The 19152-nt window shown below is 40.5% G+C and overlaps 1 protein-coding gene across 4 annotated transcripts in view; it reads left to right on the top strand.

Moving 5' to 3' along the window:
• mcf2a (MCF.2 cell line derived transforming sequence a) overlaps window positions 1-18797 on the top strand; it is a 51087-nt gene extending 32290 nt beyond the window's left edge. For 3 of the 4 annotated variants that reach the window (XM_072662914.1, XM_072662916.1, XM_072662917.1), the window contains 17 exons: window positions 259-341; window positions 494-576; window positions 1555-1621; window positions 4173-4288; window positions 4966-5035; window positions 6004-6096; window positions 6259-6351; window positions 6912-7037; window positions 7149-7370; window positions 8274-8366; window positions 8461-8539; window positions 9775-9838; window positions 12385-12485; window positions 14150-14262; window positions 14530-14642; window positions 15510-15613; window positions 16365-18797. In XM_072662914.1, the coding sequence (XP_072519015.1) occupies window positions 259-341; window positions 494-576; window positions 1555-1621; window positions 4173-4288; window positions 4966-5035; window positions 6004-6096; window positions 6259-6351; window positions 6912-7037; window positions 7149-7370; window positions 8274-8366; window positions 8461-8539; window positions 9775-9838; window positions 12385-12485; window positions 14150-14262; window positions 14530-14642; window positions 15510-15613; window positions 16365-16405 (1661 nt within the window). In that variant the 3' untranslated portion in view covers window positions 16406-18797. Of the gene's footprint in view, window positions 1-258; window positions 342-493; window positions 577-1554; window positions 1622-4172; window positions 4289-4965; window positions 5036-6003; window positions 6097-6258; window positions 6352-6911; window positions 7038-7148; window positions 7371-8273; window positions 8367-8460; window positions 8540-9774; window positions 9839-12384; window positions 12486-14149; window positions 14263-14529; window positions 14643-15509; window positions 15614-16364 lie in introns of those variants that run through there. The other variant, XM_072662915.1, reaches the window with a different exon arrangement.
• Window positions 18798-19152: the final 355 nt, after the last annotated feature.

Raw genomic sequence — 19152 nt, 5'->3', positions numbered from 1 at the left:
TGAGTAACTACAGGGACTTCTGTACAAACTGATGGGGCTAATTCTTTTAGTAATAACACTTTTTCCCCGCTGATGATCCATTGTTTTCCAGTGTTTTTCAGATCCAGCGTTTAAAGAGGTTAAACTGATGAAAAGTGACACATTCTCTGCACCCACAAGAAATAATAGGCTCATTTATTTACCCCAAACACAAGTAATATGCTATACAGCACGTTTTCATGGTGAAGTAATAGTATTGATATTTTTCGTGGTCTGCAGATTTTAATTCCACCTTAAAGTTCACCTTTGACCTTTCACTACCCGGCAAAAGAGCGTCACGGAAATGCCCCAACTCCAGGAAGGTAATGGTACTATTGATGGGGTTATTCATTTCAGCTAAAGTCATATTAAGTGTTTTCCAGGCATTTTAACCTGCACTCATCAGACACTGTCATGCATGGGACTTGTTTGTTTGTATGTGAAGTAAATGGAGTGTTTCCATATTGTGTGTCAGATTGAAGTGATGCATGACTATCAGAACCACAGCTCACTGTCCTACATTGTAGACGGGGAGGACAGTGCAGATCTGCTGAAACGGTGAGCTTGCTCTGTCTCTCAGCTGGTTGTTAGAGGTAAGAGATCTGCTCTAAGATTATACTAGGTTTATACCTGGAGATTATACTAGATTTTGACCTGGAGACCATATTGTCTGAACCCCCAGTGTTCATAATCAATTGTGATTCACAGTATTGGATAATGAGTAAATCATGGATATCGCTTAAAGAACAATGGCCAACTGCATGTTTCATTACAGAGAGTGTAATTAGTGCTGTTTAATTGGATGGAGTATAAAAAAAATATTGAATAAAAATCACTGTGCGAAGATTATAATATTTGGATAGCAGCTACTGGTGAATTTAATTGAAGTCTTTAAATGATATAATGATATAACATTCTAATTATTGCAGTTTAATTAACATTTGATTTGGAAGTTCAGGCTTTTTTATTAATACAAAACCTAAACTGTTAAATACACTGCAGAGAGGTGACATCAGTACACACCAGGAGTTGTATTAGGCTGATATCAGCAGATATGCAGGAATTTGGAAAAATAAGAATAAATCTGATCCTGTTCTGTAAAACAATTAGCCTGAAACAGGACACACTCACACTGATATTCGAGTTTTGAGCAGCTTGACAAGAAAGCCTACTTTTAGATTTTCAGTTTAAGTCATGTGCTTCAGTTAAAAATAACTTATATAGCTCTTATTTGGTATCAGTATCAGGTGAGACTCAAAATTCTGGTATTTGTATCTGTATTGTATTTATGTACTAATGAATTGTATTGAGAGTTACAGTACTGTATTGTTATTGTTACTGCATTATGCCATTGATTATTATTGATTTATTTTACTGTACTATTTAACTTGTCCAGCTGCACTGTGTTTTTGTCTTTGACCTTCCTGTTTAGTGTCATATTAGATGATCTGGATAGAGACATAAAACAATTCTAAATGTTAGTTCATCTTTGATGACTGTACATTTGCTTGTGTGTACATATGTGCCTTTCTCTAGGCATGTAATGAAGGAGCTGATCGAGACAGAAAGAATATATGTGGAAGAGCTTCTGGCTGTGCTGCTGGTAAGAGCGCTGCAGATTTTCTGCTGAATTAAATTTGTTGCAAAACTGTTTCATTTACATAAGTAGAATTTGATACTTTTCAAATATGATATTAATTAATATAATTTGATATGTTTCAAATGAATGAAATACCCTCACCAAGCACTAGGAACACATGCACACTGACTCATTTATGCAATTATTTAATCAGTGCAGTGCATAAAATCATATACAGGCAGGTACAGGCCAACGGCTTTAGGTAATGTTCAGCCATCAAAATGGAGAAACGTTGTGATCTCACTGATTTGGAGCGTGGCATGATTGTTGGTCCTAGACAAGCTGATTTGAGTATTTATGTAACTGCTGTGATCTCCTGGGACTTTCAGCACAGCAGTCTCAAGAGTTTACTCTAGATGGTGTAATAAGGAAAGAAAAAACATCCGATGAGTGGCAGTAATGCACTTCTGTCAGACAGATACAGTTCGGATAAGTTGTAGAATGGTCGAAATCTAATGCTTCATGGTTTCCCACTGACATCTCTGACGTTTCTTCAGCAGAGGATGCTTTTATAATGCCAGTCAGTTTTGTGTGTGTCATTCAAAGCCCCAGGGAACCTAAATCCATGTTTTCTTTTTAAGTAGGTTAATTTCACTCTGTTGGAAGCACAGTACACGTACAATGTATGCTTCATGAATAACTTACCAGATGGCCAATAAATGACTGGTTTATTTTTGCCATACATTTCCTAACTTTCGTTGCATAAGCAGCTTGCATAAGCAGCATTCTCACCAATCACAAGGCTAATATGAGTTTTACCAAAATATTTCCCACTGTATTTACATTTTAATACAATTATCTGTACTTTCTACTCCTTACAATTTAAAAATAGCCTCATTATTCATTTCATTCTGGTTTGTCATTGAAAAAAAAAACAAAAAAAAAACAAGAAACCAAAAAAATCCTATCCAGATAAATTGCGTCATCCGGAAAGTGTAAATTTGATTGTGGTTGGATGAGAAGTATAAACATATACCATTCTGATCTTTTAAGCAATCCATTGCATCTGCACATCACGTCACACTCCAGCAAGAACAAAGCAGACGTATGTAGCCTAGTATGAAGATGTCCGTGGCAGAGACTCAAGAGACCTCGAGTGAAATGTCCCAACTAAGCTGCACATTTACATTCCAATAAAGCTTATTGATAACATGCCTCTAAAGTTTTTGCACCATTACAATACTCATCAACTACATATACAACTACTAATCATATTTTCCACTCCATTAACACATGCTAATACTCAATAATATGAAACAGGTAGGTCTGAAACAGGCAGCCTAGTGCATCCCAATTTTTTTTACAACATTAACATTTTAATATAACATTATAGTCATTATGGCTTTTAGGAAAATGTTTTTTGGTGAGGTGAGGTAGTGTACTATGGTGTGGCCCAAGTTTTTTGACATTTGTTTTCCTTACATTACTTTTACTTTTATACTTTAAGTAGTTTTGAAACCATTCTAAGTGAAAAAGGCTCTATATCCTTTACTTACAACTATTGTGGGACCCTTTGTGGTGCTATATGGAACCTTTTTAGGAGGAGAATATAAAAAGAGCCATTTATGAAAGCTTACCTACCAGAGCAAATACACCAATCAGCTATAAGGTTAGTACCAAAGGTGAAGTGGAAAACATTGATAATCTTCATCTACAGTAGCATCTGTCAAGGGGTGGGATCTATAAATCAGCAGATCAGCAGTTTCAGAACAGTCATTTTTTTAAATGAGATTCCGAGCCAGTTTGACAAGAGCCGAATTGTGATGTCTAGACGACTGGGTCAGAACACCAAATTATCAGGTGGGTCTTGTGGGGTGTTCCTGGTATGTAGTATTCAGGACCTGCCAATAGTGATCCAAGAAAGGACTACATGTGAATCGGCGACAGTCTGATTGATCCTTTCTGCAATGTGACAGCTGCATTTTCCTGCTAAAAGAGGCACTGCCATCAAGGGATACCATTACTATGAAGGAGTGTACTTGGTCTGCAACTATATTTATGTAGATGGTACGTGTCAAACTGACATCCACATGAATGGCAGGGCCCAGTTTCCCAGCAGAACATTACCAAAAGCACACTGCCTCCACCACTTTATCAGCACTTCTGCTGGATCAGATAACAACCCAAATGCATTAGTGAGCATTGGCAGCCCATGATCCTGTCCAATTTCCTTCTTTGGACCACTTTTAATCAGATTCCTGCACTTTTTCTCTGCTTCCAACACATCAACTTCAAGAACTGACTGTTCATTATGCTGCGTAATTCATCCCACCCACTGTCAGATGCCACTGTAACGAGATAAGCACTGTTTTTAACTTTACCTGTCAGTGGTTTTAATGTTTTAATGTCAGTGGCTGATCAGTGTATAGTCATTTGATTCGTTTGTACTCCTGCTTCAGTCACTATTTCACTGCAGTAGCAGCTCTTTTATTTTTAGGCTGCTCTGCCCACCTGTGTGTAAACAGAGATGCAGTGGGTAGCTGATGTGTTGCTGGTATGTGTTGGACCCCTGCAGGGTTACAGGGCTGAGATGGACAACCCCTCGCTCTCTACTCTCCTGCCCACCAGCCTGCGCAACAAGAGAGATATTCTGTTTGGAAACATGCCCGATATCTACAATTTTCATAGCAGGCAAGACCACACACATACACACACACACCCACATACACACATGCACCACACACACATTCTTCAGAACTTCATTATCCCTCTGCTGAGGGGAATGGCACCATGCATGATAAGTGATTCCTGTTTCCTGTGAGATAAAACAACCTGCTGGAAAAAGTCATCCCGCACTAACCTCCCAACACACACACATACGCACACACCCAGCAGCTTAGTGGCCCAGAGCACTGCGCTTTCCTCGCACACACCTTCAGAAGACTCTGTCGGAACATTTTCTCACCCCCCACAAACCCCACCCCCCTTCTACGTTCAAACACAACTTATCCGGTTTGTGCAGCTCCGTTTGTTAGTGCCTTTGAAACCAGGTCCGCCTGCTGGCTCTCCAGCCCTGCTGGGCCAGATTGCCAAATTGGATGCTGGCGTGAAGCTGTTCCGCCAATTAAAGTGCCTTAATTACCGCTAAATGGCTGTTGGTCAAATAAGGATTGGATTAAGCCAGTGAGAACACAGCTGGAGGGGAGAGCAGCAGCCGGGAGGCTTTCGTGGAATGTGTTGTGCGACCTCTCGCTAGGTGTCGCTCACTCTCCGCGTGGTTCAGATTGTCAGAGGACTTTAGTTTGACTGGGGACTGAGGATCCAAAATGGGCATCGCAGTGTCTTTATTATTGGCTTCTGATTCTTAGGCTCTTCCTGAAGGACCTGGAAAGCTGTTTGGAGATGCCTGAGGCGGTGGGAGCGTGTTTTCTAGAGCGGGTGAGAACTCACATGTATAATATAGCCACACAAATGAAATCCTACCCTAGATTCTTAAATATCTCCTAAATGCAGTTAAATTTAGAGGCAGTTTCTTGTTTGTAAAATGTTGCTGATACTAATAGAAGACACAGGATTGGCTGGTTTCATTTAACACTAGATTTCATAACCACCAGAATGGTTGTGGCAGGCACGTTAACTGTTTGTACAAGGTTTGAAAAGTCGAGGAATTCATATGGCTTAGAAATTTGATTCACCTGACAGTTGCCAATTAGAATTGGAAACATGTCTTAGGCCTGATTTGCTAATGAATAAAGCAGGGTATGGCTATAAGCAGCTTACAGTTTAAATGCCATTTACACAAATAACATTTATTTAACAACAATATGTAACATTTTTACCTTAAAATAACCTTAACATCATTGTGATGCTTCACTGACTGTAACATGGAGAATAGCATCTCTATCATTGCTGCTCTAGGCTTGGCATGCAGCTAACTGCAGTATGTGACTCTGGTGAAGTGGGAAGAATAACGCTTGCGAGAACTGTGTAACGCTGCATAACCTGAGTCATATTAGTGTAAAATCCTCTAATATCACTCTACCTACTCAGTCCACATGCTTCTGTCAGTGACAGGTCTGTATCTTCCAGCTTGTGTGGAAGTTCATGTAATTGAGCTCCTTTTGAGAGGTTTGTTAGTGTGCATATTCCACGTCATCAGTCCAGGGGAGCCCACAAGCAAAACATTCTCCATAGTGCTGATTTAAGTTGCTTTTAAGTTGCCCTGCATAACCTTAGAATTTTACATTTCCAAATATCAGTTAAAAGTATTATTTGAAATGAATTATTTATCTTTATGACATATATGTATATGTTTAATAACAATTTATAACAACATTAACAAGGTATCATATTATAGAAGGGTTCATCGTCTTCAGTATTTATAATATATCTTTTTCTCTCTTCAGAAAGAAAACTTCCAGGTGTATGAATGTTACTGTCAGAATAAGCCCCGATCGGAGTCTTTATGGAGACAGTTCTCTGACTGTGCCTTTTTTCAGGTATTAAACACACAACAAATCTTACCTATGAACTCAATAAGAAGTAGCACTACTTGTTACTACTTGCCATATTGCCGTAAGTCTGCAGTGTGACTGTGTGGATACTCTGTAAATCGATAAAACTGCATGTATATGGAACTGTTTCTAAATGTGATGATTCAGGAGTGCCAAAAGAAGCTGGAGCACAAGCTGGCTCTGGATTCATACCTGTTGAAACCAGTCCAGCGCCTTACCAAGTACCAGCTCTTACTGAAGGTGAGAACAAACATAATCATGTGTAAAAGATCTAGTTAATTCATGGGAATAGAGAAACTTGTCATCATTTTCAGGCATGACACTACAAATACTCTGAAACTACAAAAAACTTTTAATTAAATTTTTTTTTTTTAATTCTTTAGTTCTTTAATAACAGTAGTACAAATCCCTTTCTTTGTTATGCAGAATGTTCTATAAAAGTTCTGCAAAAATGCAATAAAGAACCTTTTAACTAAGAATGAAACCACTGCTTATTCTAAAGAACCTTTGAAGACTTGTTTTTCTGTAAGTGTAAGTGTGTACATACAGCTGTCAGGAACTGAGAGGAAGTTACAGATGCTGATCGGTTTAAAATTGGCTTTGAAGTCCAGAATTTCAGTGACATACTGCGACATGATTGTGAAAGATAGTTGTTTTATTGGTCCTTTTATTATTTGTATATATTTAATTGTTTTCATTGTGTCTTGTTCTACTTAAAATATACAGTAAATTAATAATGTGTCTATAATGGGCACTGTTATTTATGCGTTGTCCTGTTTATTTCTTCCTTGTGTGTACAGGAGTTGCTAAAGTACAGCTCAGGTTGTGAGAGGGTGTCTGAACTGCAGGGGGCGCTAGCTGCTATGCTGGACTTGCTAAAATCAGTGAATGACTCCATGCACCAGATCGCAATCACAGGATATGAGGTGAACGCTGCATGCCATTACATGCTCTGTGTTACACTTAGAGTGGTTCAGGTAAGGTCATTTGGACCATAAGTAAACCTTACCTAATGTGAATGTGTGTGTGTGTGTCAGGGTGAGCTGAGCGATTTGGGCCGTGTCCTGATGCAGGGCTCCTTTAGTGTGTGGATCGGTCATAAGAAGGGTCCGACACGGATGAAGGATTTGACACGGTTTAAGCCCATGCAGAGACACCTGTTCCTGTACGAGCGTGCGCTTCTCTTCTGCAAGCGGAGGGAGGAGCACGGCGAGAACGCTGATAAAACCCCCTCCTACGGCTTCAAACACTGTCTAAAGGTGAGGAGCACCTCATGCGCTGGCAGATATATCTGAGCTGATTTTCAGTGACCGATTTCAGTAATGAGACACTGAGCAGGGCAGCATGGTGGAGCAGCAGGTGGTGTGAGTGCCACACAGCTCCAGGGGCCTGGGGTTGAGGGTTTGATCTTTGCTCTTTTCGCTGCCTGTGATGTCCCTGTGGATTTTCACCGGGTACCCCGGTTTTCTCCCACCTCCCCAAAACACATCGTAGGTGAATTAGCTATAGTGGTACCCTGCTATGAACTGGCTCCCTCTACAAGGGCTATTCCTGCCCAATGTCCCAATGATTCCAAGTAGGCTCCGGACCCGACGTAACCCTGGATGGATGAATGGATGGACAGAACGCTGAGCCAGATGTACAGTCATGGCCAAAAACATTGATACCCCTTCACTTCTTTCAGGAATACACCACGGAGTCACATGCTTATTTTTTTGTTTATTGGCACTTTCAGCTTAATATCGGTAGCACACCCTTAGCTAACAATAACTGAAATCAGTCATTTAATGTAACTGTAAATGAATTTACTGGAATTTCGGATCTCTCCTCTTCTGCCTACTTCTTCAGGTTTCTCAGATTTGAAGGGATCTCTTGAGGAGTTATGGGAATTGATGTTGTAATAGAAGTTTTTTTGAAGAAAAAAAAAATACAGGGTGCCAATATTTTTGGCACTGTCTGAAAATAATTGTCCTGTAAATATTTTATAAGAGAAAGCAGATTCATTGATGAAGTATCAGTCACTACTTATTAGTCAAATACTACCAACCATTGTTGTTGTGTTTGTGTGTAAGGCACAAGTACTATAGCAAGAAGCACCTTGCATATGGCTTCTGCAGTCAGTGTGTGCTGTGAGTGGGTTTTCTGCCGTTTCTTCCTTGCAGATGAGTGCAGTGGGCATCACAGAGAATGTGAAAGGAGATGTAAAGAAGTTTGAGATTTGGTACAGCGGCAGAGAGGAGGTGTACGTGGTGCAGGTGAGCTCATCCTTGTGGGCTTAGGCCAAGCATTTGCGTAGGCTCAGCTGTTTCACTTTCACATGCTTATCCTTTTCTCTTTTCTGATCCTAAGGCACCAACAGTGGAGGTGAAGCTCGCCTGGCTGAACGAGATGAGAAAAATCCTCACCAACCAGCAGAAAATACTCAAAGGTCTCTTTTATAGGAGATTCATATGAGATTAGGGCCTGACTGATAGTGTGTGGAAGGTTTCATGAATTTATCAGCACAGCAAACGTTCCTTTACTAAATCTCTGTAAACGAGTTTGATGTTGCTTGTTAAAAATATTACTAAATTCAGAGGCTTTTTAACCAGAATCGTTTACCTAGACAAGCTGACAATCATCAGCTGCTCACCTTTATTGCACATTTTAGACAAAACGATAAATAGATAAAAAAGATAAAGTAAGTAAGTAAATGTAATAAGTAATTATCACAAATGCACATAATTGCAAAGACTAAAGACTAAGCAGGTTTCTGTTATTTATGTAAATAAAACAGAAACTGACAATCATATTTGACTTTTTACAGTTCAAAATAGACTTAATAACTCTCTAAAGCACTCTTTAACTAAGGCCCTGTCCACATGTCTCCATATATATTTGAAAATCTCTACACCCCCCAAAAAAACACAGAAATCATAAATGGATTTGCCCAATGTTTGATGTCAAATTCTTTAAGAAGCATAATGCCCAAAACAAAACTTTTCCCAATGTGTGAAGTTCAAGTAGCAGGACTTCTCATTCTAATCTCTCACACATCCCTAAAATCAGGATTTTTAGATTAAAATGGAAAAGGGTAGGGTTTTTATGTTGCTGTGGTGATGCCCTTGTTTCTGAATAACCCACAGGCAGTGATTAAATATGAATGCAATATATTATATGAGGCGTTACTGAAGTAGTCTCAGTCTTGTGCTGGCAGCGTACTCAAAATGCTGTGGTTTGCCCATCCACACGGAAATGTTAAGCTTATGGACTAGATGTCAAACATAAACAAAATACCTGGATTCAACAGGGCTAAAACTAGAGTTGGGCATTAAGATGATATTATCCAATCGTGATAAATTTTGTTATCATGATAACAATAAGCTTTTCTAAGCTAACAGTGTATTTAGACTGGTTTAATTAGATGAAGAGCAGCAGATGTGGAATGCAAATCACTGTAGTCTGTAATTACAAGTATCGTGATAAATGTCGTCTATCGCGAAAAAATTCTTTACATATTTTTACCGTATCGCCCAGCCCTACCTAAATCTGCATTATATTGGCTGATGTTTTTATCTCCATGATTTCAGTTCAAGCTTTACTTCAGATGAAAGACTTTATGCTTTTAAAAATTGCTCGTTAATTAACGCTGTTTTCTTATCTTGTGCCATGTGGCTGGTTCAGAGGAACTGTGTCACTCAAGCTCGTTGGCTGAGCAGATGCAGCTGTCCCCACCTCTCTCTGACAGGTAAGGGCTTTCGTGTGTTGAGCTTGGCATTGAGACTTTAGCGTGCTTAACTGCAGTCTATCTGTTCTCCCACTTTTCCGCTTCTTTAGCTTCTGATTTTTCCAACCTAATACCCCCCCCCCCCCCCCGCTCCTAAACGTCCTACTGCTTCAGCCATATACTGTATGTGTGTACGTGTAGAATATGAGCACTACGCTGTCTGAGTGCACTACTGTTTAAAGGTGTGGAATCACAAAGCGTATCAAAATCTGTTCTTTTATTCAATTAAAATGTACACAGTGCAGGTTGATGTATTATACATTGGACACTAGGAAGTCTTTTTAGATGTTTTATTTATTTTTCAAGTATTTGGGCTACAGCATGAAGTTAGTAAATGATGAATAGTGTACTGTTATTATCTATTTATAGCAGCAGTAAAACTGCCTGGAGGTTTGATTCTGTTTGGCATCTGGAACGTTCGTTGTATTAAAACTTTATTCTGGAGGTCTCTCAATTATTACAGTATCCCCAGCTGTTCATTATTCTGGAAACATCTCAGACGGACAGCTTCCAGCATTATATTACAAACAATATAATTAATCTGCAATTTTTTTGTTTACCAAAAGTAGTGATTCTAACAGTAACCTTAAACACTGATTCCAACCTTGTGAGCAGTAGTGCATATTTCCAACCCATCTAGCAGGGTTAAGGCAAGTGTTTGATGATGATGATGATGATGATGGTGATAATGGTGATGGGGAGAATGAAGCCGCTGTGTGTGGTTGCCTGTCCTCCTGCAGGGCCATGCGGCCTTCCCGCGGCGTTCTTAAGGGTTGCCTGCCACGCCTAGACCTTGTGTCCCTGTCGGCGGGCGCATGTGTGTGTCTGCGCGCCCGGAGCCCACACCTCGCTCGCCCCTCCCAGCGGCAGTGACGCTCCGTGGTAAAACGGTCGGGGGCAGAGGGTCGCTCCGATTCCTCTCCGTTACACCATGGCTGCCGTGGCTGCTGTGGTCGCTCACTGACCGCCATCCCAGCCCCTTTCATCCCAGCCATAGCTTACCATCCAAACCCTCCCAATGCGCGCTCATTCATGATGCAGGGCCACACTTCACCGGCCCTCTGCATCTCTGCATTAGCTCTGCATGGAATGCAAGTGAAGAGAAAGCGTTTTAGTTTTTTCCATGTTTTCTGGCTGCTGAAACCATGCTTTTCAAGTGATACTTCAAGCAAATAATTCTAACGTGGCTACCAGTGAGAGCTGCAGGTTAAAGTCACGTCAGAGTTAGCTTTGAGCCATTGATAGCCATATCTGTGTGCTTGAAGTGTCTCTTTCAAGACAAGGCAAGTCCTGCTTACTAAAATAAAGAACACATCTGTTTACGCAGAAAGGCTAAAATCACACAGATGGGGGCTGAACAACTCTAGAATCTTGACAAATCTGACTCGCGTTTCATTTTCCTCCCAGCATGTGGCTCTGCTCTAATGACAGGCGGTCAGTTTTTCCATAGAACGGAGCACAGACTTGCATCTGCAGACATCTGCCAGCTTCTGATGCGATTTGTGCTGGACTGACAGCCAGTTTGGCCAGTGTGTTTCACAAAAAATGTATGTGTGTGTGTGTGTGAGAGAGATTTCAGTTGTTTATTCAGTTGTCTTAAACTGAGGAGGTACTGTAATTTGAGTAATTATCTGGGGATGCCGGGTACTCACCGTGGTTGGGATGTCATGGCCGGGGGGCTTTAAGTAGGCCCAAGTTGTAGGACTATGGCAATGTTTGAGTGTGAGCATGGGAGAGAGTTCAAATCTGTGGAACATACACTGTATGGACAAAAGTAATGGGACACCTTCTCATTCATTGTTTCTTCGTAAATCAAGAGTATTAAAAATAGTCTTTATCTCTACTGTCCAGTGAAGACGTTCTACTAGATTTTGGAGAATTGCTGTGAGGATTTGATTGCTTTCAGTGACATGAGCAAGTAAGTAAGGTCAGGATGTTGGATGATCACCATCCCACCTCATCCCAAACTCCCCAACTCATCATTCCAGAGAACATAGTTCCACAGCACAACAATAGGCGGCTTTATACCCCTCTAGCCCAAGTAAAGCATTTGCCTGGAATTAGGCATGGTGTCATGGGTGTGAAGCCCCCCAGCGTTAAGCTGTGAAGCAGTGGAACTGTGTTCTTTGGAATGATGGTGCTTCGTCCAATACTTTTGGGATGAGTTGGGGAGTTGGGGGGTGAGGTGAGGTGGTGATCATCCAACATCCCTAACATCCTTGTCTCTGAATGCAAATCAGATTTCCATAGCTCCAAAATCTAGTAGAAAGCCCTGGACAGTAGAGACAGACACTTCAACAACAGCAGGATAAACTGCATAATGCATAATGACAATGCTTACACGTGGGCCACGACGTCTCAATCCGGACTATATTATTCAGAGTAACTGCAGAAATACTTTTTGACCAGTCCAATCTCATTCGAATGACCTTACAGAACCTCCTCTGCTGAAACTAGTCCAGCTTGGGCAGTGCCTAAGTGCATCATATTCCCTCTCTCTACCTTAGCAAACAGCAAAGAGCGTCAGTCAGCTCGGAGGAGACGGAGTCGGGCCGCAGCAGTCCGGATCCAAGCAGCCACTCTCCACAGCACCAGCGCAACAGGCGCAGTGGGTACCGCACACATTACACACAGTAGAGTTTACAAAGTGGTGTGCATAATTTAGCCATGTATACATACAGAAAAGACATGCATATGTATTCTCACTGTGAAATCATCCCACTGTGATCCCCATCCCACTGCCATGAGCTTCATGTAGTATTCAGCCCAACTATCAGCACCACCCACATTCACTCACAGCGCTGTCAAAGAAATGCGGTCGGCCGTGCGATCTCTCCACCCACATAACATGCCTTCTCTTTAGTGAAGCTGCCAACATTGGATAGGTTCATCAAAGGCTTCTTGTGTGCCTTTAATGTGTACAACTATAACAGAATGTACAATTATGCATGTCTATCCAGCTCATACAGGATACTGTCATTGTGTGTATGTATAGTTTAATGCATAATGCATAATTCCGCTTTAGCAAAAATTACAGTTTGTGCCTCTTCAGGTCATCTGTGATGGTTTCTGGGGTATATTTTGGGGTATATATTTTTCAGCTTTAGCCAAAGACAGTTTGACATTTGCACCCAGGATTTGCTGGTGTTTTGTGTTGCACCGATCCAATACCAAGATCATAAATCGGTCCTGATGCTAGCAAAATGAGCTGTATCGGGATAATTAGGCCGATCCACAGGACTGATTCCACATCCAACCTGATTCCCACACCGCCTGTATTCCAGGCTTCACAACTCAGGATCAGATTGGCCTACAGACACGATATACATACCGAAACAAACAACAAGACTTGGCCAATTTAACTAGCGCCCTCGACCTGTCAGCGAGTAATCCAGCTTGGAAAGACAACTAAAATGCACGCACATCGCCTTCAGCAGCTTGTTCTGTTTACTCAAGAGCAGCACAGTGAGGAGGGGCGAGCGGGGGATCTCTCACACACACAGGCACACATGCAGGAAGACACGCCCAAACACTGTTTCAGGCCAAGAACTGTCCAAAATCTACAGACTACAGATGTTATATCAATAAATATACCAGATTTAAACCCCCAGCTGCCATTTTTAAAAGTCCAAGCTTTGCTGTTTCTGCCGTTTTTCAGCAAAAGAGAGAGACTAGAGCTGAACTGCTTGGTTAGAGGGACTTACGCCTGTAATGGAAGACTGCGTCACTGCCACAGCTGGTCCATGTAAGGGTTAGGGTTCGATAAAGCCAGAGCGGTGCATCCCTAATTTAATTTCCTTTTATTTTCAGTCTTCTTTACTCGTACACTTTCTTGATCTTTAGGATCACGTCTCGACCTCCACAATCTGTGGAACTGTCATTTCTTAATAATAGTCTGTACTGTAAAACATAGCTAAGCTGAAAATGCTTGGCTATTTTCTTCTTGTAGCTTTCAGCTGCCTTGTGAGCATTGATTACTTTCACTCTCAGATCTTTAGAAAGTTGACTGTTCCTAGTTACATTTGTTGACATGACTCAAGCCTGATTGGCTTTTTGCAGGTTGAGACCTGAGATGGTGTGACATGTAGACCATGATATTACATGATATTATTATTAGTAGTAGATGATATTGTATTTTTTATGTTATGAATAATAGAGTAAGTCTGCATTAAGCTTTATTAAAATATTGTGGGATATGTTTGATTAACTATAAAGGCTTTGTTTACTACTACTTATTACTACTACTTGCATGCTGTATATGTGTGTGCACAGGCTGGCCGGGTGCTCCTCACTCTGTTGATATCTGTGAGGGTCTGGAGGACTGGAGTGGGGTGAACAGCCTCTCTAACCTGACTGACACTGAGGAGGACGACTCTGCTCAGTGGGTGAGCACACACTGAATCTCAGGCTATGTTCAGATGTAGTCTTAATTATACAATCCAGTTGTTTTAGATGTTTGTCTTTCTGCAGTTTACATTTGCATACACATTATTAGTGTGTCTTAATGCAAATAGACTAGATGACAATGATATGCCCATCAAAAAATCCATAATCCACATCTGTAATATTTAGGCAAAAAGAATTGCATTAATGCCAGGTGTAACGTGAATCATGAACCTAATAAGAAGTGTGTTTGTCCTTACCCTTCCCAGGCCCCAGGAAGGTACAGGGCCTTAGCAGACTGCCGCAGATATAGGCCTGATGACCTCATCATTAAGTGTGGTGATGTCATACAGCTGCAGCAGGAGGAGAATGACGGACAGTGGTGTGTGCTCCTCTTATTCACAGATTAAGGGACTGATTGAGCAAAATGTACATTTAAATGTTTTACACACCAGGTGTGGTTCATCATAACTTTGCTTTTGTCATTTTCAACTAGAGCTGCAAGACTAGTGTTGCTAATAATTAAAATTAATAATAATAATTCACAGATTTTACACTGTGAACTATAAACATGTACATAACATATGTAGCTAAAAGCCAGAAGTTTTGTTTGTTGTTATAGTTCACAGTAAGTCATTATGTACCTTAAAAACAGTAAACAGGATGCTTTTATTGGGTGGGTTGAGGTGTGTGGGCATATAGTTACAGAAAAGGCTTAGATCATTTATGACCTTTAGTGTTTGTTAGCATTTATAGCCTTGTGCGGCTGTTTAAAACTAGTGCATAAAAAAATACAGTAAATACTACATAAGTAATTAACCATAACTAAATACTACAGAAATAAATAACAGTAACTAAATACTTCAGGAATAACTAACAGTAACTAAATACTTCAGGAATAACTAACAGTAGGTAAATACTACATGAGTAATTAATCGTAACTAAATACTACAGAAGTAATTAGTGTGTTCGGGTTAATGTTTTTGACCATGCAACGATTCTTTAGGAAACAATTCAGCGCATCATGAAATAACAATTGTCACCAGTTTGATTGTACTAAATTATTTAGGTATAATTCAAAATTAGGTTTACACACTAAAAAAAAATAAATAAATGTGAAAACATAAATGTACACAGTACAATATAAAGTCAAGTGTTTTGTATGATTAAACTTTATAAATAGTCTTTTAAGCATATTAAGGATATTGTTAAGGATAATTAATATAAATTATAAGCAATTGTCTTGTAGGCTGGTGAAGAACCTGAGCCGGAGGCAGGAAGGCAGGATGCCTGCTGCCAACCTGCAGTTCATCTTGGGGCACAGCAGCAGGGGGCGCTCCAACCGGCTGGGAGGTGAGGAGCTATTCAGCCGTCTGGCCTAAAGACCATATACAGCCTGTTGTTCACTGTCCATCTGCTTAAAAGTCGGCAGTGTACCATTTGCTGTTCATTTCAGTATGCAGAACAAATGTAATTAGGCCAAGAAACTAATTAACAGAGCATGCCTTTGCAAAAACATTCACATCTACTGTTTCATAAACTCTAAAATAAGTCAAAAGTTTGGACACACCTAATTTAAGGTAGGATTAGCTCTATGCATTGCTACATTATAAAGCATATGTCTGCATGCATTAAGTCAAATTAGAAGTAGTGAAAATAAAATTATTGGTATGAATTCTTACCAACCTTTTGTTTTAAATGACTGTGATATACAGCTGTCATTATCCACCTACTTGCAACAACTATCTGAAACTTGACATTTATACTCATAAGTGTGGAGAAGTGACATTTTTACTCATGATCTTGGAAATAAAAAAAGGTCACTGTCGGTTCCTAATTATGTTGGTAGTTATGATAAATAAAGCTTTCAGTTCAGCTCCTGAAGTCCTAAACAATGGGAGAACTCTATCTATTTACAGTGGTTTTCTGAATTTATGATATTAATGTCTTCAAATGCTGGGAAAACTGAAAATAAGGAATGTCCCTCTGTGTGTAGTTATGTCCAAACCAGACTCCAGACTGATTGTATGTTGTTGTTTTTTTTATTAGTGATGCTGCTGAATATTATTTAGTTATGCTCCATGTTGGTCTATGTCCTCTACAGAAGCAGGGATTCGGAAAGCTCGGAAGCTCAGCTCTCCCTAGAGTAGCCCTCCCGTGCTGTTGTCCTGCAGACTCCTCAGCCTCACACTTATGTGAACTCTATCCAACGTCCAGACATTTCAGCTGAACTTTGTTCTACAGTCAAAACTGGAAAGATTTCCTGCGTATGTCTTCCAGACAGATGTTTTTAATGTCAGGGACTGACTGAAGGAACAGCAGTTTTTGTCGTACTGTACAAGCCCTTGCCAGCATTTTGGGATCGGCAGAGATTCCATTTTTTCCTTTTCAATACCTCCCAGCCTGCTGTGGGACTGACCTCTAGTTACCAGAACTCCAAAACGCAACCTTTACTTTGTCATCTGTTTCTCAGCTAACACTCTACAGTCCTCCTGACCCTGGTGAACCCTGGAGCATTCTACCAGCTGTGGATAATCCAAGGTGTGGCCCATCAGCATTGATCCAGATGTGGCCTTCTATTGCTGTGAACAGCCTTGCTCGTCTTCCTCCTTTCCTCCTCCTCCTTTAAACACTACCACGTTTTCATGAGCATATTTTGAATGTGCCGTTGACAATGAATTGAGTGTTTAAACTACTTATAACTTCCCACCTGTACAACAATTTGTGTTTGCGGTGCTGATTATTGTCCTTGATTGCTCTTGATATGGTTTAGCCAGACACCAAAAACAAGTGCCATCATGCCTTTCTTTCCTCTGATACACTGAGCTGCTTCCTTGCACCATACCTGGGATATTTCCTTGTACCTACAGTCATTTGCCAGTATGTCAGGTACACTGACCATTTACAGTACTGACCACCCTTAATTTCTTACATTTCCAGTCAGCACATCCATTAAGCATTTAAGTTTTTGCATTCAGATCTAAGAACATCCACAGGGGATCCTGTCATTTCTTCCACTGAGAAGACTGACAGGCTGATCGAGAAGCTTTTACTGAGTAAAGGAAACAGTTGCAAACCAAACTGCTGAAACTGTTGGTGTTCTTAGAACAATAGAACGTCCACACCAGAGTCCAGCCCTCAACATCATTGAATATGTTGGGATTATAAGATAAAAATACATCAGCTTAAAAACTTTAATTTTGGAGGTGTGGAAAAACTCAACATTTTTTCAGACTAAAAGCTAAAAAAACAGCTAACAGTGGACTTACTAAATACGGAGATTATAATATTTAATATAATATTTAGTAGTTGGGGCTTCGGTGCAGTTCTCTGCTCTGATTTTTTTTTTTTTTTCAAACAAAGAAACATACTTAGTGGTTGGAAATGAAATAAAGGAAGGGTGGTCTCTGAGTACTGTAGGATCACTGTGCACACAGGTACTGACTGTGGTCCACTGTGTACACTATACCCTAGAAACACCTGTCATGTCTGTGCACTTTATGATGTACAGTAAGTGACTACACCTTTTCTATGAAGCAGTTTTAGTCATTGTCTAGACCTTTCCACTGATTACGGTTCAAGGTGTGAATAGCAACAGATGGACTTGTCAGTAATTAGAAACTGTGCAGAGTGCACCTATTTGCTAACCGATAACGGGTAAAATGACCAGTGCACATAGGCACAAGGTAGCTGAACCTGATAAACCATCAACTCAGCGCGCATGGCGTTTTCTCTTTGACGCTTTTGCTTTTGTATTTACTGCAGCAGCTTTCTGTACCTCAGAACTTTAACACCACTTTAAAGAAACGGCAGGTCACAGGATCTGCTGGATATTTGAAAATCTGCATGTCTGCAAGTCTTCCTCAAAAGGCCTGTTGTTCTAAAAGCACTCACAGACCGCTGGTTTGCGGAGTGTTAATGCAGCTATGAAACCCATGAAGTCGATTATTAATTAAGAGATGAGGGCCCGAGGTGGCCCGTGAATTGACGCACATGTTGAGTTGCGTGCGAGTGGCGGAGCATGGAGACGTTTTCGTATCCCCATTCACTCCGGTGTGTGTGTGTGTGTGCTTTCTAATCTAGGCTTCCTATTAGAGATCATACTGCAAACATGAAATGTACCCACTGTGTCAAGCGCTTAATTAAATATTGATTGCGGACTTATATGAATTTACCACATCAAATCAAGCCCCCAGTTGGAGGGCTGCCTTTGATATACCAGCGTTTGAAGTGGAAATGAGTTCGGCGACGCAGCAGGAGCAACTCCAAAGTACACATTTCTTATGTTATTAATTTATTTATTTTCCTATCAAGTTGTTCTCTTGCAGTGCTCTGCCAGCCTCTGGAAATCATGTCTCTATAACGTTAAACACACTGCGACTGGCAATATGGCCTATTACAGCTGTTACTCTCGCATTATTGCTCAGTTAATGTGTCTAAAGAGTTTTAAATGATGGCACTACATTATTCATTTTGATGGGAATATGTATGCACATAGACTTTGTTGTAAATGGAGCAGTCATATAGGTTACATTTTTGTACAGCCTTGTAAAGTTGTAAAGTATATCTTTAAATAAATGAATAACTTGTTTTTTAGAAAGGTCTTTTGAATTGGACACCCTGTCTTTCTCCCTCGCTCTCTCTCTCTCTCTCTCTCTCTCTCTCTCTCTCTCTCTCTCTCTCTCTCTCTCTCTCTGTCTCGTCCTCTTTATTTCTGTACATGTATTATGTAATAAATTATACAGAGGACAGGTGCACTGAAAAAAACCCAAAAACCAACAACAGAGTGCCACTGGAAAGTGGCCTTGAACTGCCGAAGTGCTGTCAGGCCTCCAGAGGCGAGGAGCGAGATCCAGTGATTTTTCATGAACTGGGCCATGAGTCTTTTTAGG

The sequence above is a fragment of the Salminus brasiliensis genome, chromosome 19 (genome assembly GCF_030463535.1).
Source record: "Salminus brasiliensis chromosome 19, fSalBra1.hap2, whole genome shotgun sequence".
Lineage (NCBI taxonomy): Eukaryota > Metazoa > Chordata > Actinopteri > Characiformes > Bryconidae > Salminus > Salminus brasiliensis.
Note: the sequence above shows the minus strand (reverse complement) of the source record. Positions and strands in the feature narration are given on the sequence as shown.